This window comes from Scophthalmus maximus, chromosome 3 (assembly GCF_022379125.1).
Source record: "Scophthalmus maximus strain ysfricsl-2021 chromosome 3, ASM2237912v1, whole genome shotgun sequence".
NCBI lineage: Eukaryota > Metazoa > Chordata > Actinopteri > Pleuronectiformes > Scophthalmidae > Scophthalmus > Scophthalmus maximus.
The window spans coordinates 9,271,733-9,286,504 of NC_061517.1; the positions used below are offsets into that span (position 1 = coordinate 9,271,733).

Below are 14,772 nucleotides of genomic sequence, written 5' to 3' on the forward strand. Positions count from 1 at the left end.
AGAGGGAGGCGGGGCTTGTCATGTTTATACCTGTTGTTGAGCTGAGGCACTTGATTTGTCATCGTCCCCACTCCTCTGTCTTTTGGGGAGACATAAAACATAAGTAAATAATACATGTGGTCATTCTGTAACATTATGCCTGAAGACATCATCACAAAATTTTAAATGTAAATGACAAACCTCTGATTTACATGGTTCATCATAATTGGTAAATTTGACATTCACAAGCCAAGATGTTCTAAGTCTTTCCCAAACGCTGACAATTTTATGATATCATTTTAATTTATACATGGAGACATTACCCCTTACAAAAACAAAAAAAGTGACCGCACACTATTTTACTTTAAAGGATTGTTTTGACCATATGACCCTGGATTAAGTTTTTTTTAAACGTTTATACCTGTTGCTAATTATTTGCATGCTTATTGTGTGAAATTCAAAACAAATAAGAAAAACAATAATATCCAAATATCAGAGTGAAAACAGGGCGCTTTGTAAAGAATTACAGATTACAAAAAACGGTTGGAACAACAAAATAATTTTTGTTGAAAAGAAAAAAAACAGACAGAACTGAACCTTCGAAAAAACATAATTGAGGCATATTGTTACACAGTTCTTTAAATCAACTGTAGGGGGCAGCAGTTTAAAAGAAGAGTGTAGTTTACGGTGCCGGTGTTGTTTCCCAGTCGGGCTGTTTCCCCCACCCTTAACCTGAACCCAGCTTCATCCGAACTACCAGACAGGGGGCGGTTGTGGTGGTAATGCACCCAAACGTAACGCTGGTTGCCACTCGACTTAAAACGGAAAGAAGAAGTGGAGGTGCAAGGCTAAACTGAATTCGACACAACACCGGAAATACGCAGAGGAAGAGGAAAACAAGACTACGAAGAAGAAGAAGAAGAAGAAGAAGAAGCGAAATAGGCTCCCTCCGCTAGCTAGCTAGCTACTGCTGGGAAGTAGCGACAACATTTACAGGTAATGGGAACGAAATGACATTTATATTTGTATACGGTTGTAGATGCAATACAATAGAAGATAAAACAACAGTATAGCGTTTGTTCCGGGTGTGTGTGTTCGATATAAATGCACCGAAAGGTGGATGTTGTCTTTGTTTTCATTCGTGTTGACGAAAGTCAGGCTTCAATGTTGTGTTTTCAATCGAAGGCCCCAAATATTGTGGCTATGATTTCCGGTGCCGTGTTGCTGTCAAAATGAAGAACGAGTTAACAAAACGGTTATAACGTTTTATATTTGTTGTTGTCACGAGTTTAAAATTCCAATCGGTCGACTGACAAGAAAACCTCTCTCTTCCCCTTCAGCATCACAATGAGTTATGCAGATAAGACGGAGGATATAACGAGGGACGAGTGGATGGATAAACTCAATAATGTCCACATTCAGAGAGCCGATATGAACAGGCTCATTATGAACTACTTGGTGACAGGTGAAGGACCTTCTTTTTTTTAACTTAATAAATTTTACCACCGGATGTTTTTTAAGATAAGTTGTTCGTGGTGTGCAGAATTTCACCAAGGTTTCTCTTCAACAGAGGGCTTCAAAGAGGCAGCGGAGAAGTTCAGAATGGAGTCTGGGATAGAGCCCAGTGTGGATTTGGATTCTCTAGATGAAAGAATTAAAATCAGAGAGATGATCCTGAAGGGACAGATCCAGGATGCCATTGCGCTGATCAACAGTCTGCACCCAGAACTGCTGGATACCAATCGTTACCTCTACTTTCATCTACAGGTAAAATAAATCAAGGAGACTTATCTGCTTTGTAAATTAAAAAATGTCCTTAGTCCTGCATGTCTTACTCATGTTGTTGTTTTTTTGGCATTGGCAGCAGCAGCATCTGATCGAGCTGATTCGTTTGAGGGAGACCGAAGCTGCTCTTGAATTTGCCCAGTCTCAGCTAGCAGAGCAGGGGGAGGAGAGCCGAGAATGCCTGACCGAGATGGAGAGGACACTGGCCCTGCTGGCCTTTGACAACCCAGAAGAGTCTCCTTTTGGAGATCTGCTCAATATGATGCAGAGACAAAAGGTAGGGTCAAAGCATATTATCAAAGTACCTTGCTTAAACAGATGTTTGTATGTGATGTGTGAAGAGCCCAAGAAAAATTGTGAATCTTTTTAATTTACTTAACTCGTGGTCTGTTTTCTGCAGCATGAGGACACTACATATTGTTAGAGTTGCATTCTTTGATATGTTTTTTTAACCACATTTAGGCATTGTGTTCATCCGATGTTCATTTTTTAAATGGTTATATCAATTATATATGACATCCCTGGTGTGTTTTATTTTTTTGACTCTTGACTGCTTAAAGGGAACAGTGGCCTAAAGGGAGTACTCATCATCCCTTGAAAACAGTTTATATAGTATATGGTCTTCTTTAGCTCTTCTGTAGACGGAGATAATAACCCTGATGACGTGATCAGGGCTATAGGAATGTTTACATTTTTACCAGAATACGTACATCAACTTGTGGACATTTATAAGACTGGAAGGTTTAAACCAAAATGCCGGTATTATGTTGAATCATGGGGATTGTTGGATCCAGTGCTTATGACTCATACCTGGGGCTAAATGTCAGGATCTCTCAGCCTGGGCTCCACTTTTTTTTTTAACTGTCTCTTGTGAGTACCCCAAATGTAAATGCAACATATTATCTGTCATCCACTGTTCAATAGAGAAAGTATTCAAAGCAATAACATGTATGTGCCTTTTATCTTTCAGGTGTGGAGTGAAGTGAATCAGTGTGTGCTAGATTATGAAAACAGAGAGTCAACACCCAAGCTGGCCAAGCTCCTGAAACTACTGCTGTGGGCTCAAAATGAACTTGACCAAAAGAAAGTTAAGTATCCCAAAATGACAGACCTAAGCAAGGGAACAATCGAAGACCCAAAATAAGGACCCACGGTGAAAACAAACCACAGCATCATAAAATGGACACATTTCCTTTATCTATTTATACCCCCAACAGACCGACTCGCAAAGAGTACAACCTTTTCTTTTTGTAAGGGTTGCTTTTTGATACTTTAGTAACGTCGAATGTGCATACTGGATTGATGGCATTTTAAAAAGACTTCTCACACAAGAATAACATGCATACCATCATTTTACTTCATATTTACACATTATTTAAGTAAAATTGGTATATTACAGTTACACTAGTTTTTCTGTCTGTTGGCAGGGAAAGTTGTTGGCATAGGAGGGTGTGAATAAAGCCTAAATTAGGCTGTCACTTTCTGCGTGTGACCACTTAGAAGGGGGTTTGATGTTCAGGGAAAATGGCTGGCTCGGTGTGTACTGCCTCAAATAAACATACTTTTTCTTTAAAAAACCATACGCATTTCAGCCAGTAGTCTCTCAGCAAGTACTCTATGTGACAGAAATGGCAAAGATACTTTGGATGTTTCACACTACTGTAACATTGAAATTGAAATTTGTAGATTCATATTGCATTGTTGCTTAAGACATTACGAAAAGATGCAGACAACAAGAACAAAGACAAGAGAAACTTTTGATTTTTGCAGTTAATGGGTTGGAAAAGGCACGATTTCTAGAATGCTATAACTTTGCGGCGTACTGTGACTGTGCGAGCTTAAAGGCAGCCTCAGTTTCATTTTGTTGAAGAATATCAGATGATATTAAAAGATGTGAATGGATAAATCTATGTCCACAGACATGGAGATACTTTTACAGATGTATTATTTACATGTATGGAATAAGTAGCTCTTTTGCAAAAAAAATTGATGTGCTTTTTTTCTTTTCTTTTTTTTGCTGGTATATTATTTTGCAATAAAAGTGACATTTTTAAACTGGACTAGTGAAGGTGTTGGTGTGTGGGTTTTTTTTATTCTGCAAATTTTGAGGTGGTGCAGCAGCAGAGGTGGACTGTAGATAAGTCAAGAACTGACTGCACTTATGCATGTATATTATATATACATCCAGTCCGACGTAGGTCCCGTAGAAGTTCGCGAGCAGGGCATTCATGAATGCGCAGAGCAAAATCCAGTACGCGCTCCGGCTCGTTCTCGCAGCCCAGATGCATGATGGGAGTAAAATCTATGAGCCGCAGTTCCCGGAAGTAACACGGAAGCCAGGGACGAGCAATTCCAATAGAACTGAACGGCGCCGCCATGTTCGACTCGGCATCCAGCGCTCTAACACATCCATGGTTGTTAGGCAGGTTGTCAGGGGCAGCGCTCCAGCCCGGTTAGCTAACAGCAGATTAAGGGACTCTGGTTAATGATGACATATTTATTCATTCAATAAAACGACTGGTGGCATAGTTGTTTTTTTCTCTCGCAGCTGCCTTGTTGCCCTGGGTAACTGCAGGGTGGACAGCGTCGGTTTGCCCCGTAGCTAGCTAGGTTCGCTAACGTTATCAATTAAAGCAGACGTGAAGTGAAAGTCATTGACGTTCTCCTGCTTCCCACTGCGACCGACATGCAGTCGTTTGGCGAGGAGATGGAAGACGCTCAGGACGACTTCATGGAGCAGGAGGAATCAGACGGCGGCGACGAACCGCCGTCGTCTCTGTTCAAGCCCCCCGGTCGCTCCACTCGAGTGAACATCCAGAGGAGCAATGTCTGCTCGCGGGCTTACTTCGTCGTGGTCATGGTCTTCTTCCATGTGTACATCGTGAACGTCATCGGCCTGCTGCTCTACGTGCACTACAACAACGGACCCGGGGACCCCGGAGGTCGGGACGGGGGCCCCGCCTCGGCACCGGGGAGCGAGAGTGGCAGCTCCCTGCCGCATTCGGCCCCAGCTCCGAGCGAGCTGCGTGTGGACGACTACAGGCAAAGTTTCAGTCTGCCTCGCATCGAGGGGATACGGGTGAGACACCTGGCGTCCATCCACAACACTGGATGGAAAGAGTCCTACTACATTGCATCGTGGTCCTCTAGTTAAAGTATTGTGTAAGAAGTGTCATCACAGTGAATACCCAGCAGCTCACTCCCAGTCCCACCTCTACTACATCCTGCAAAGCCCCTGATCACACTGATTGCTGCCTCACTGCCACCTCAATGTACATGCATGATAGACAGTCATTGGTCAGAATCCCCATGATGGTGAGTGTGTTGTTGATACCGTCTCCTCTCCTCCTGCAGGTGGGACATGTTCAGCAGGTGTCCCTTGTGCCAGACAGAACCCACCAGATGATGACGCTGAGCTTGAAACCGCTGCTGTTCGGTAAGTACGGTGTTGTAGTCTCTGGGTGTGATCTGCTACTTATGAATAATACGTCAGGCATTTCGTCAGACCCTTCAGAGCACATATAGTTTAATTACTCTCAAGTCATACAAATATAGTACAGCAATATTTTCTTAAAATTCACAGATACTTTATGTACAATTTTCTATTAAACAGCCTTTCATTTCTTGGACTGGTGCTGATCGTTCATGAGCTACTTTGTGACCAGCATATTGCGTATTATCTCATCCATAACCACAAACATTTCAACATGATTTGAAAAGACTAGACCAAGCATTATTTACAGTTGTTGACTTGTGGTTAAGTCCTATCCACATGCTTCCTCTCTCACCATAGCTGTTTAATGCTTCACAATTCATTTATTTTCTCTAACCGAACACACAATCTTAGCTCCTGCATCTGTGATGTTTCCATTTGCGCGCAGCTCCCATCAGTTTCTTGTCCCGTCTCTGCCAGGCATAAGCCTTATTGACGACCACGCGCTCCCCCTGTACCGTGCCTGTCACGAGAAAGGTGCCACCTTGTGGGTGGCGCCGTGTCATGTTCCTTACACAGGTGGCATCCCTCTCTAGCCACAGCGCAATGTGGGAGCGGACCTGCCCACCCAAGAGGGGTCCATGCTTGAGAACATCCAGTTTGGCTGCCAGCGAGAACTGGGACAGACTTACTGGACTGTACTTGAGCCGCCTGAGACGCAGTTTCACAACTGGGAAAAAAGCAGATAAACACAACTGTGTAGCAGCGCATTCTTGTCTATTATTTGTTTTACAGAATTAATGACAAATGTCCATAATATATAACCAAGGAAAGAGATGACAAAATGCAGATACTCACCAAAATCACTCCTACAAAAAGTCTCCAGTGTGTCTTTTGAAGAGGAGGCCTCCTCCAGTTCACAGTCACGACAGCTAGCCAGAGGCACTGAAACATTCAAACCACTAATTGAATCACTTGTTAAATGAAGTCGGCTTAATCATGTGTCCGTGCAGTCGACGTCTTACCTCTTTGTCCCCCTGTGTGAGCAGTGGTGTTGGTGACGGAGGAGATACACATGAGATGGTCTGCGGGATACTGGTCACATCGCAGAATTTCTGGCCAGGGGTAGCCATAGCAACTCATGATTGGTGCACAGCTGTCCCGTACAGATTCACACAAGCTCCTGCAGGGTGATATAAACCTGATGAGGAAGAGATGGAGAGGGAACATGGGCAGCACTGAATACATGAAAGGATTTCAATCAATTGTGAAGTGAGGAGAACAAACTGGATTAGATACCATTCGGTTGCCTGTTTTCCTGTTTCACAACTGAGAAGTGCTAATTTGACGAAAAGAAGATTATGCTTTGATGGCTTGATTTGTGTATGAAACCAGGGGCTTTCCTCAGAGACCAACACCAATTTGCATAGCCTTCAAAAGGGCGTTAACCCTTAATGACCCTGCTGCTACGTAACTTTACAATAATATATTATCTTTATTTTCCTATGGATAAAGCTGGTAATTATCTGCCTACTTTAAGGCTGTTTTTTTCCAGAACCCTAGCTACTACGCTACTACACCATGAAGTGATTTTTTTTTTCCAAAATAAACTTTCCTGTGAAAATTGCTGACAGAAATTCAAAGTTTGTCTTGAGAGGTTGACAGTATATGTTAACAAGGGAGGGGGAAAAAGCTATGATGAGTAGACTTACCTGTCAAGACAGATGGGTGCAAAGAGAGAGCAGAGAAAGATGCGGGCATCAGGGTGGCACTCTCGAGCAAGTAGTGGCAACCAACTGGCACTCTGTTGTACAGCCTCAGCTGGAGAGTCATGGCCCAGCAGGTTGGGCATCCTCATAGTGTCATAGCCAATGTCTTGGCATAAGGCCATGCCAGGAGGGATGGGCACACAGCGAGAGGAACTGCTGGGCTCCCACAGTCCACCTTCTCCTACAGAAAGCATGGACCTAAAGCCAGCTGTAGGACCAGAGTCCCCCCACATCTCACCATCTCCTCCATCTCCTGGTCTAACACGAGTGTTCCCAAATCCAGTTTCAGTGTTGTCCTCGATACGTTCCTTGTCCCAGCTCTTGTCCTTTATCTCAGATCTAACCCTACCCTCAGCTCTTGCTCGTCCCTCAAGCCCTGCCCTCACTCTACCAGCAACAGAACCAAGCACCAATGTCCTGTAAGGCCCAGCAAGCAGAAGGAGAAATATTACAACGGCTGAACGGAAGGACTCTCTGGAGGTAGAATGAGGACAGAGCACTGAAGTCATCCTGGGACCAAAATTAGAAAGAAGGAGAAATCCTAGTCTCTTCAGTGAAAAAACCCCCCGAAAGACCCCTGTGTCTCAGTGCAGGAGAGGATGGCAGAATAGGTGTATTTATAGTGGGCTGTGATTACATTTGCATTGGAAGGGATAAGGGGAGGTGTTGAGAACAGCAGGGAGAAGGGGTGGGGCACATTAAAGTGCTATTAGAGATGCAGATCCACTCGAATTCATGAGCATATTTAGGTGTGTTTGATAGAGCTCAAGGTTTCTTATTCGGATGATTTGGCATTTGGACATTTTGGGATTTCTGTTAATTCCATCCCCACAGCTTGATCCAAGGAAGCAACTGGCCCTCATGTAGTGAAACTCCTCCACCCCTTTCGTCCCACATTTTCATTTTTCATTGGACATTTTAGACCTGCCTGCAAACACATATACACTGAAGTACATTGTGTTTGTGTGTGTGTGTGCGCGTGTGCGCGCGCCTGTACGTACATGTGTGCGCGCGCCTCTGTGTGTGTATAAATAGGTGTTGTCTTGCTGTGTAGCCATGGCCTGATTCCTGTTCAGACAAGCAGGTCACTTCCTTTCCGGGGGAGAAAAAAGAGTCAGTGGTGGGAGGGACAAGAGAGAGTGAGGCTCAGTCCCCCTTTATTCATATCAGCTATCCAGATTAATGAGGCCTGACTGGACAATAGGGATTAACTGAGTGGGTACAGTGTCAAAGACACGGGTGATAAACAAGGCCTCCACTGTACATGCAGGCAACGGGCTGGAAGCCTTTTATTAAGAGGGATAATGACTAACGGAAATGGATAGATTGATCAGAGGGAATCCCGAAACCCACTGCTTTCACATTTAAGGTTTTAACAAATCAACAATCTGTCTGAAAGAATACATAAAATGTGACCTTTACTGTGTTCTGGGGAACCCAGGCAGACCTAAAAGAAATAGTCCAGGGGACAGACCTCAAACTCGCTTACAGGTAGAGAAATTAAATTGACTCTTTCTGATGTTTGGAGCTTTGGAGGTTTGGAAGAATATTGTTTAGTAATCAGTGAAATACAATGAGAACACAGAGTTCTGCTTCTGTTACTACTTTGCTGTAATTGATATCCGCAATTACTGAGTCCCAGAGGCCTGCACTGGTTCCACCTTCCTTTGGGAAGTCCAGTGTTATCACTCATTAAGTCTCCTAGTGGGATGTGGGATAGTCTATACCGCACATGACTCACTGGGGAGTGACAGAAGGGAATAGCTTCTACTGATTATACACACAGTCTATGTACTGTATAGTGTGACTAGCATTCCTTTGCTTAAACACCTGCCAATGGAGGGAAAAGAGGTATTAATATATTTGTCAACTCATTATGTGCTTAAGCGCCCTTTTGCCATACTTGTAATCTGATATGAACTCCCTATATTGACATCTTGAGTCCTTATGATATATTTAATTTGAATTATTTATAAAAGGGGGACTAGAGGCAGTTTGCTCAGTTTCAGTCAATATTTCATAAGAACCTATTATTCATTAAATGTTTGAAGAATTGCATTGAGGATTCGTCTTCCCTTTTAAGGTCTCCACATCCACATCATCATGTGATCATCATGCATCATACACTGATCAAAGAATCTCAAAAAACCCTCATCCTGAAAGGTTTTGTTGGGCAATCAAAAGTAATCCATTTATTTGTCAGATAAAGCCAGCACTGTTAAAGGTCAATCACTCACTCACCAATTTTGGTTGTAATACAGATCCATTACACTTGCGCGACTCCAGAGGTTGTTAGAAAAACTTTTTTTTAAGTGACAGGATAGACATTAGTAACTCTGTCCCTGTGCAGACCTGGTATTAACATCTGTCTTGAGGGGGCCAATGACAAGTGGACAGCTCTAAGTACAACGGGTTGCAAATAATTTGCTGTGGAAAAACTAATTTTGGGCATTAAATGATTGAATGAAAGAATGTGGTATGTGTCCCCTTTTCAAATTAGAATATTTGAGAAGTATTGGTATCATCTTATCACACATGTCCAAGGCAGCAGTGTGTCCTAAAATTTGCCCCTCCTGTCTTTTTCCTTTTCCTGCCAGAGATCCCTGGCTTCCTGTCAGAGGAGGAGTGCCGTGTGGTAGTGCAGCTGGCTCAGCTCAAGGGTCTGATGGAGAGCCAGATACCATCTCCCAGCCAGGCACAGGAAGAGTCAAACCAACCACTACTTTCTCTCAGCACAGAGGAGGTCTTCAGTCTATTGGACCTTGACCAGGACGGGCTGCTGCAGAAGCAGGAGGTGATAGCATATAGCCACACAGCTGTAGGAGGAAATAGATTTCCAGAAAATGAAACTGTCACGTTTAGATTTTTTTGTTGATTTCTTTCTCTCTTCCAGATTGTTAGTCACTCACGTTCTCGAGATGGAACTTGGTTGAGTCCAGACAACTTACAGCAGATACTCACTGGTCTGGAACGTCGCCCAGCAGGTTTGTGCGGATGTGGTTGGTGTGTGTTTCTCACTGCATTTTAGGCTGTTCTGGCTGATTCCATTCGGAAAAGAGCGTCAGATAAGTTCAGCTACTGACACTACCGTTGATTTTAAATGGCTAGTTGAAGTTTGTTCTCAGCTGATTTCTGTGCCTTCAATAGACAACTTTTTTCACTTTCATTGTTTCTTACAATTGGTTAATTCAGTGGTTTGAATGTAACATGTCAGGTTCAAATATGTCAATAATAAATCTACTGGACCAAAATCTGTCTGTGGTGTGTTCTGGAGTACAGTAGGCAGCTGATTGGTGGCTGTGATTGCGTGCAAGTCTTTGTGAGTGGCAAGGCTGGAAGTGGGTTGACACAGTTTTGTACATATCCCAGTCCGGATGTGCCTCATCGTCACTCATTAAAGGCTGATTATTCCTCTGCCCCTTTTCTTAATTTCCCCCCGGATTCCCCTGTATCCCCCTAGCTCCCACCTCCCAATCTTTCATTGACCTATCCCCCTCTTCTCTGGCACCCCAGGGCTATTGTTGTGGCTGGGGCGCGGCCTCCCAGGGGAACTGATGGGGGCAGAAAATTCATTCAGCTGAGAGTAACAGTGTAGGGTTGGACAAAGAGGGAAGGAATGGAGAAAAAGAGAGAAAGGAGCTGTCATATCTTTCTGGTCACTACATTTGTCCAAGAATTCAAGATTAGATTAAATTGAATTGGAATTGCGCAGTCTAGTTTTAAAATTGTACTCATAGTTATTAGTTAGTTTTTTACCTGTACTTGTGTGCCCTGGCTGTATAAAAGTATTCCAGTAAAGGATTTTTTCTGTTTTGTGAATGTGTAGGGTTGCTGACCTTGGAAGAATTTAGGCGTGTTTATGATGTGTCACAACGCCCAGGACAACAACGGAGTGGGAAGCTCCGGAGTCAGTTCAAACAGAGAAACAAACATACGTGGCTTTACCAAGGCCTGGGATCCCACCACGTGCTGCAAACACTCAGGAACAGGTAACTCTCACAGCACAGCACACACAAAGTCATGCTCTCAGTAGCCCGTACACTCATCTGATAGAATACTGTTTTAACTCCCTTAACCTTTTTGTCATTCATTCAGAGTAATAAGTCTGACACGTCTGCCCTCTGCATTGGTTGAACTGAGTGAGCCACTGCAGGTGATCCGCTACGAGCACAGAGATTTCAGTAATGCCCACCACGACAGCAGCCGCTCGCATTCACAGACAACATGTGCACACACGCGTCTGGCAGGAAACACAACTGCACTCTCAGAGGTCTCTTGCAGGTATGACATTGACAGTATTTGACAGTATATTTTGAAACATTATCATAGTGTTGTAATCCACAGATAATTTTATTTATCTCCAAGTTAGCGCAGCTTTTCATTTCATCACTTTTACTGGTCATATATATGTTTATAAAGGATGATTGATAAATAATACAGTATGTTGACATGCATTTTTCCTTTTTTTATGTGTAGATTTACTCAGATTTAGGTGTAAATAGTTGAACAATTCCTTTAGTTAATGAAAATAAGTTAGAAGTACTTTGTTTCCCACCTCTTTCTCAATAGGATCACTTTCAAAGTCAAACTATAGTTTTTGCTTTTAGGCTGTTATTCAGTGATGTCTTTATGGTATTGTGAGAGATATTTTTCCACCATTAACCGTTTTTGTTGCTTTTATCCCAGGTATCTCACTGTATCGTTCTACCTCAGCTCTGCAGAGGAAGGTGGCGAGACCACCTTTCCTGTGGCAGACAATCGTACCTATGAGGAGCAGGTGAGTGTGTTTTCACAACCCACAGTCGTGAACCTACTTTTCTTTTTGCCGCCGTGAAATAATGACTGTGCATGACTTCAATGAGGCTGATAAGACAAAGGCATGGCAAGGAATCTGACACCAGTGACCAAAGTATGCCAAAACATTTGAATGGGACACAAGCCGTTTACAGTTTTGTGTGTCCTAGGCACTGGTCCAGGATGGACTTGACTTGACGGACACCCAGGAAACATGTGGCCGAGGGAACCTGAGAATAAAACCAGCTGCTGGCACAGCACTCCTCTGGTACAACCATCTCTCTGATGGGAGAGGTGAGAACAGGACGCCCGAGTTATTTCAGTTGCTCCATTATGTTCATTTTTGTTCGTCTATCGTAGGGAGCAATGTTAAGGTAAATTATGTCACTAGACTTTAGGCCTGCGTCAAGAGAGACTCAAGTGTGCATGTGCTCTTTTTAAACATTCTCTTTGGATTCTCACTTTGCAGATGTGAAAACTTACACATTTAAGTTCTACTCTCCATTTTGATCTTAAAATATGTCATCCACATAAATTATGTAGACCCGAGTGAGAAAATGACTTCTGGGAAAGGAGGATCTGTGGGGCTGCAAAACCAGTTTCAGACAGATTGATAACTTGTCGGGGAACACATTTTCAAAAAGATGTTTTGAGATTATTCTGTTCTCCTCTTCCTTTTGTCTCTTTTTCTGTCTTTTGTCATTTAACCTTATTTTCATTTTCACTTTCTTTCTTTGCTCTTGCTTTTCTGTAACATTGAACATGTTGGCAACTTGCTTCATAATAGTGCCAATATCTCACTTGATAGCACAATCACAATATTGTGGATTCATCGGAACAAAGTCAGAATCTCTTCACGGAAACTGGGACTGGTTCCTATCTGAATTTGTTCACCTCCCTCTGGTAGCTACTGCTCTCATTCACCTTCTAAAATGCCGTTCATCTTCTCTCATGCCCTCCCCAGGTTGGATGGGCGAGTTAGATGAGTATTCCCTGCACGGCGACTGCCCAGTCAGGCACGGGGTGAAGTGGGCGGCCAACAGCTGGGTAAATGTGGACCCAGATCATCAGATGCAGGCCCGCTACCAGAGAATAGTTGCTCAGAGGCATCGAGCCAAGTCGACCCTGGAGGAGCACCACCAACCCCTATCACACAGTGACCTCCACCAAGATCTATAGCCAGGCCTTTTTAATGACGACAAGCAACCATCATCAAAACTTGGTCAGTCTTGCATCTACGGATCCATAGAGGCCTGAAATAACTTTCCACAATGTCGGACGCTGTAGTTGAAATGAAAATTGCACAGCATAGCATCCCAGATGTGTTTTCCCTTCAGTAAATCTGTCTTACATTATATTGTCTCTAAAGCCACTGGTTGGATATCCACACTTATTTAATACATAAGTCTATCTTATTAAGTCTGGTGAGTTTTCAATATAGATACAAATTTTAGGTATCGTACATTAGATGCAGATATACGTGAATATGAATTCTATTCTCTATTAATTTGAGCCTTAAAGAAAACATGACTCATTCAGAATTGCAGATATCTGTGGATGCTGTGAGGTGAGTTAGTCACAATGAAGTCAGCATGTGAGAGATGAACCCACTTACCTGCCTTCCATTTCAGTTCACTAGACATCTGCCCCTGTTGCAAGTCAGTGTTATTTATTGTTATTGAGTTAACGCCTGTTTTAACAAGTATATCAAAATATCCATCTGTGTATGTGTTCCTGTGGGGTGTTTTTTTTTGTGAGATCATATTTGTGTGCTCTGTTCTTTTTTTTTTTCCAGGTTTAATGAGCTTTTATCACTAACGTTATTTAATTTGTATTAATTTGCCACAACTTGTGCAAACGCAGGACAGTTTTACAATGGCCTCTGGCTGCGGGAGGCCAATCCTTCAGGTATAGTTCAAACATAGGACTTATATATTATATATATATTATATATATTATATATATTTCAACTTTTGTGGTTCTTATCCTCACAACTCATAAATATTTAATTGTCTGAGAGTATTTATTTGAGCGCTATTTATTACCATCGTTTGGTTATTTAAATTAAAGAATATTTATTACAGCTTGATGTTGCACTAAATTTCTCACATTATTTGTTCTGTTATGAAATGTATTTAAAGCCTGTTGTTTTTTATTAGTGATGTTGTGAGTGCGGTCATTCATGCAAACCTGTTGATGTAACAGTGTCCACTGGATGTCGCTCAATAGCAATTACAGCGCCACAAATGTGACACTGAAATGATGGTGATGGTGCCTGCACATTCTGACTGGACACTTACTATAATACAATTACTAACTTCTGTGAAGGACAACAGTGCAGAAATACTTTGAGTACACATCCAGCCTCTTGTCTTAACCAGGACAGAGTATTCAGATCTCTTACTTAAGTAAAAGTAACAGTACCACAATTTAAAAACAAAAATGGAATACTGAGTTAGAAAAGCTACTGAAGTGAAAGTATATTTTTAAAAAAACCTATCGACGGGATTTAGTTAAATCCAGATGAAAATTAAGTACAGACTTGAAAAGCTCCTCTAATTGTACAAGTTTTTCATTTCACTGCTGTATCTGGTCAAGGATTAGTTTAACTAGTTTATATACTTTATGAAGCCGCTGGTAGACTTAGTATGTGAAATATTATTTGTAAAGCAAATACAGCTGTCAAATAAATTTAGTGAAATGTACAACATTTCAAGAGTAAGTGCCAAAAAGTTTGATTCGGACGCAAGTTTGTACCACTGAAGCATCCCTTCAACTTTGTTTTGTTTTACTATGTGAGAGATACAGAATTCTAGCTGACAACAGCAATGAACTTAATTCTGATTGGGTTATTATTTTTTTGTTTTTCATCAAATGAGGCAAAGCCTCTTAAAGCCCCTTTTGATTTGATCATGAAAGATCCACGCCTTTGATGGCTGCTTTGATGTCACAGTAACGTCAGCAACGACGGGAGTCAAAACGACACCCGCCAATAACCTGGACGAAACTGCA

General features: G+C 42.3%; 3 protein-coding genes across 3 annotated transcripts; 2 read left to right on the top strand and 1 right to left on the bottom strand.

Moving 5' to 3' along the window:
- Window positions 1-14: 14 nt before the first annotated feature.
- Window positions 15-3,824, top strand: LOC118317352 (glucose-induced degradation protein 8-B homolog). The gene is made up of 5 exons (XM_035645971.2): window positions 15-975; window positions 1,320-1,444; window positions 1,550-1,746; window positions 1,844-2,041; window positions 2,735-3,824. The coding sequence occupies exons 2-5, from the start codon at window positions 1,327-1,329 to the stop codon at window positions 2,906-2,908; spliced, it is 687 nt and encodes a 228-aa protein (XP_035501864.1). The 5' UTR covers window positions 15-975; window positions 1,320-1,326; the 3' UTR covers window positions 2,909-3,824.
- Window positions 3,825-4,099: 275 nt separating this feature from the next.
- Window positions 4,100-14,470, top strand: LOC118317350 (transmembrane prolyl 4-hydroxylase-like). Its single transcript, XM_035645968.2, has 9 exons — window positions 4,100-4,843; window positions 5,119-5,200; window positions 9,564-9,760; window positions 9,860-9,950; window positions 10,793-10,955; window positions 11,062-11,247; window positions 11,653-11,743; window positions 11,931-12,054; window positions 12,725-14,470. Exons 1-9 carry the CDS (start codon window positions 4,451-4,453, stop codon window positions 12,937-12,939), a joined length of 1,542 nt encoding a protein of 513 aa, XP_035501861.2. The 5' UTR covers window positions 4,100-4,450; the 3' UTR covers window positions 12,940-14,470.
- On the bottom strand, window positions 5,266-8,772 carry LOC118317351 (secreted frizzled-related protein 5). Its single transcript, XM_035645969.2, has 4 exons — window positions 6,910-8,772; window positions 6,223-6,398; window positions 6,056-6,142; window positions 5,266-5,927 (listed from the first exon to the last, which is right to left on the bottom strand). Exons 1-4 carry the CDS (start codon window positions 7,473-7,475, stop codon window positions 5,608-5,610), a joined length of 1,149 nt encoding a protein of 382 aa, XP_035501862.2. The 5' UTR covers window positions 7,476-8,772; the 3' UTR covers window positions 5,266-5,607.
- Window positions 14,471-14,772: the final 302 nt, after the last annotated feature.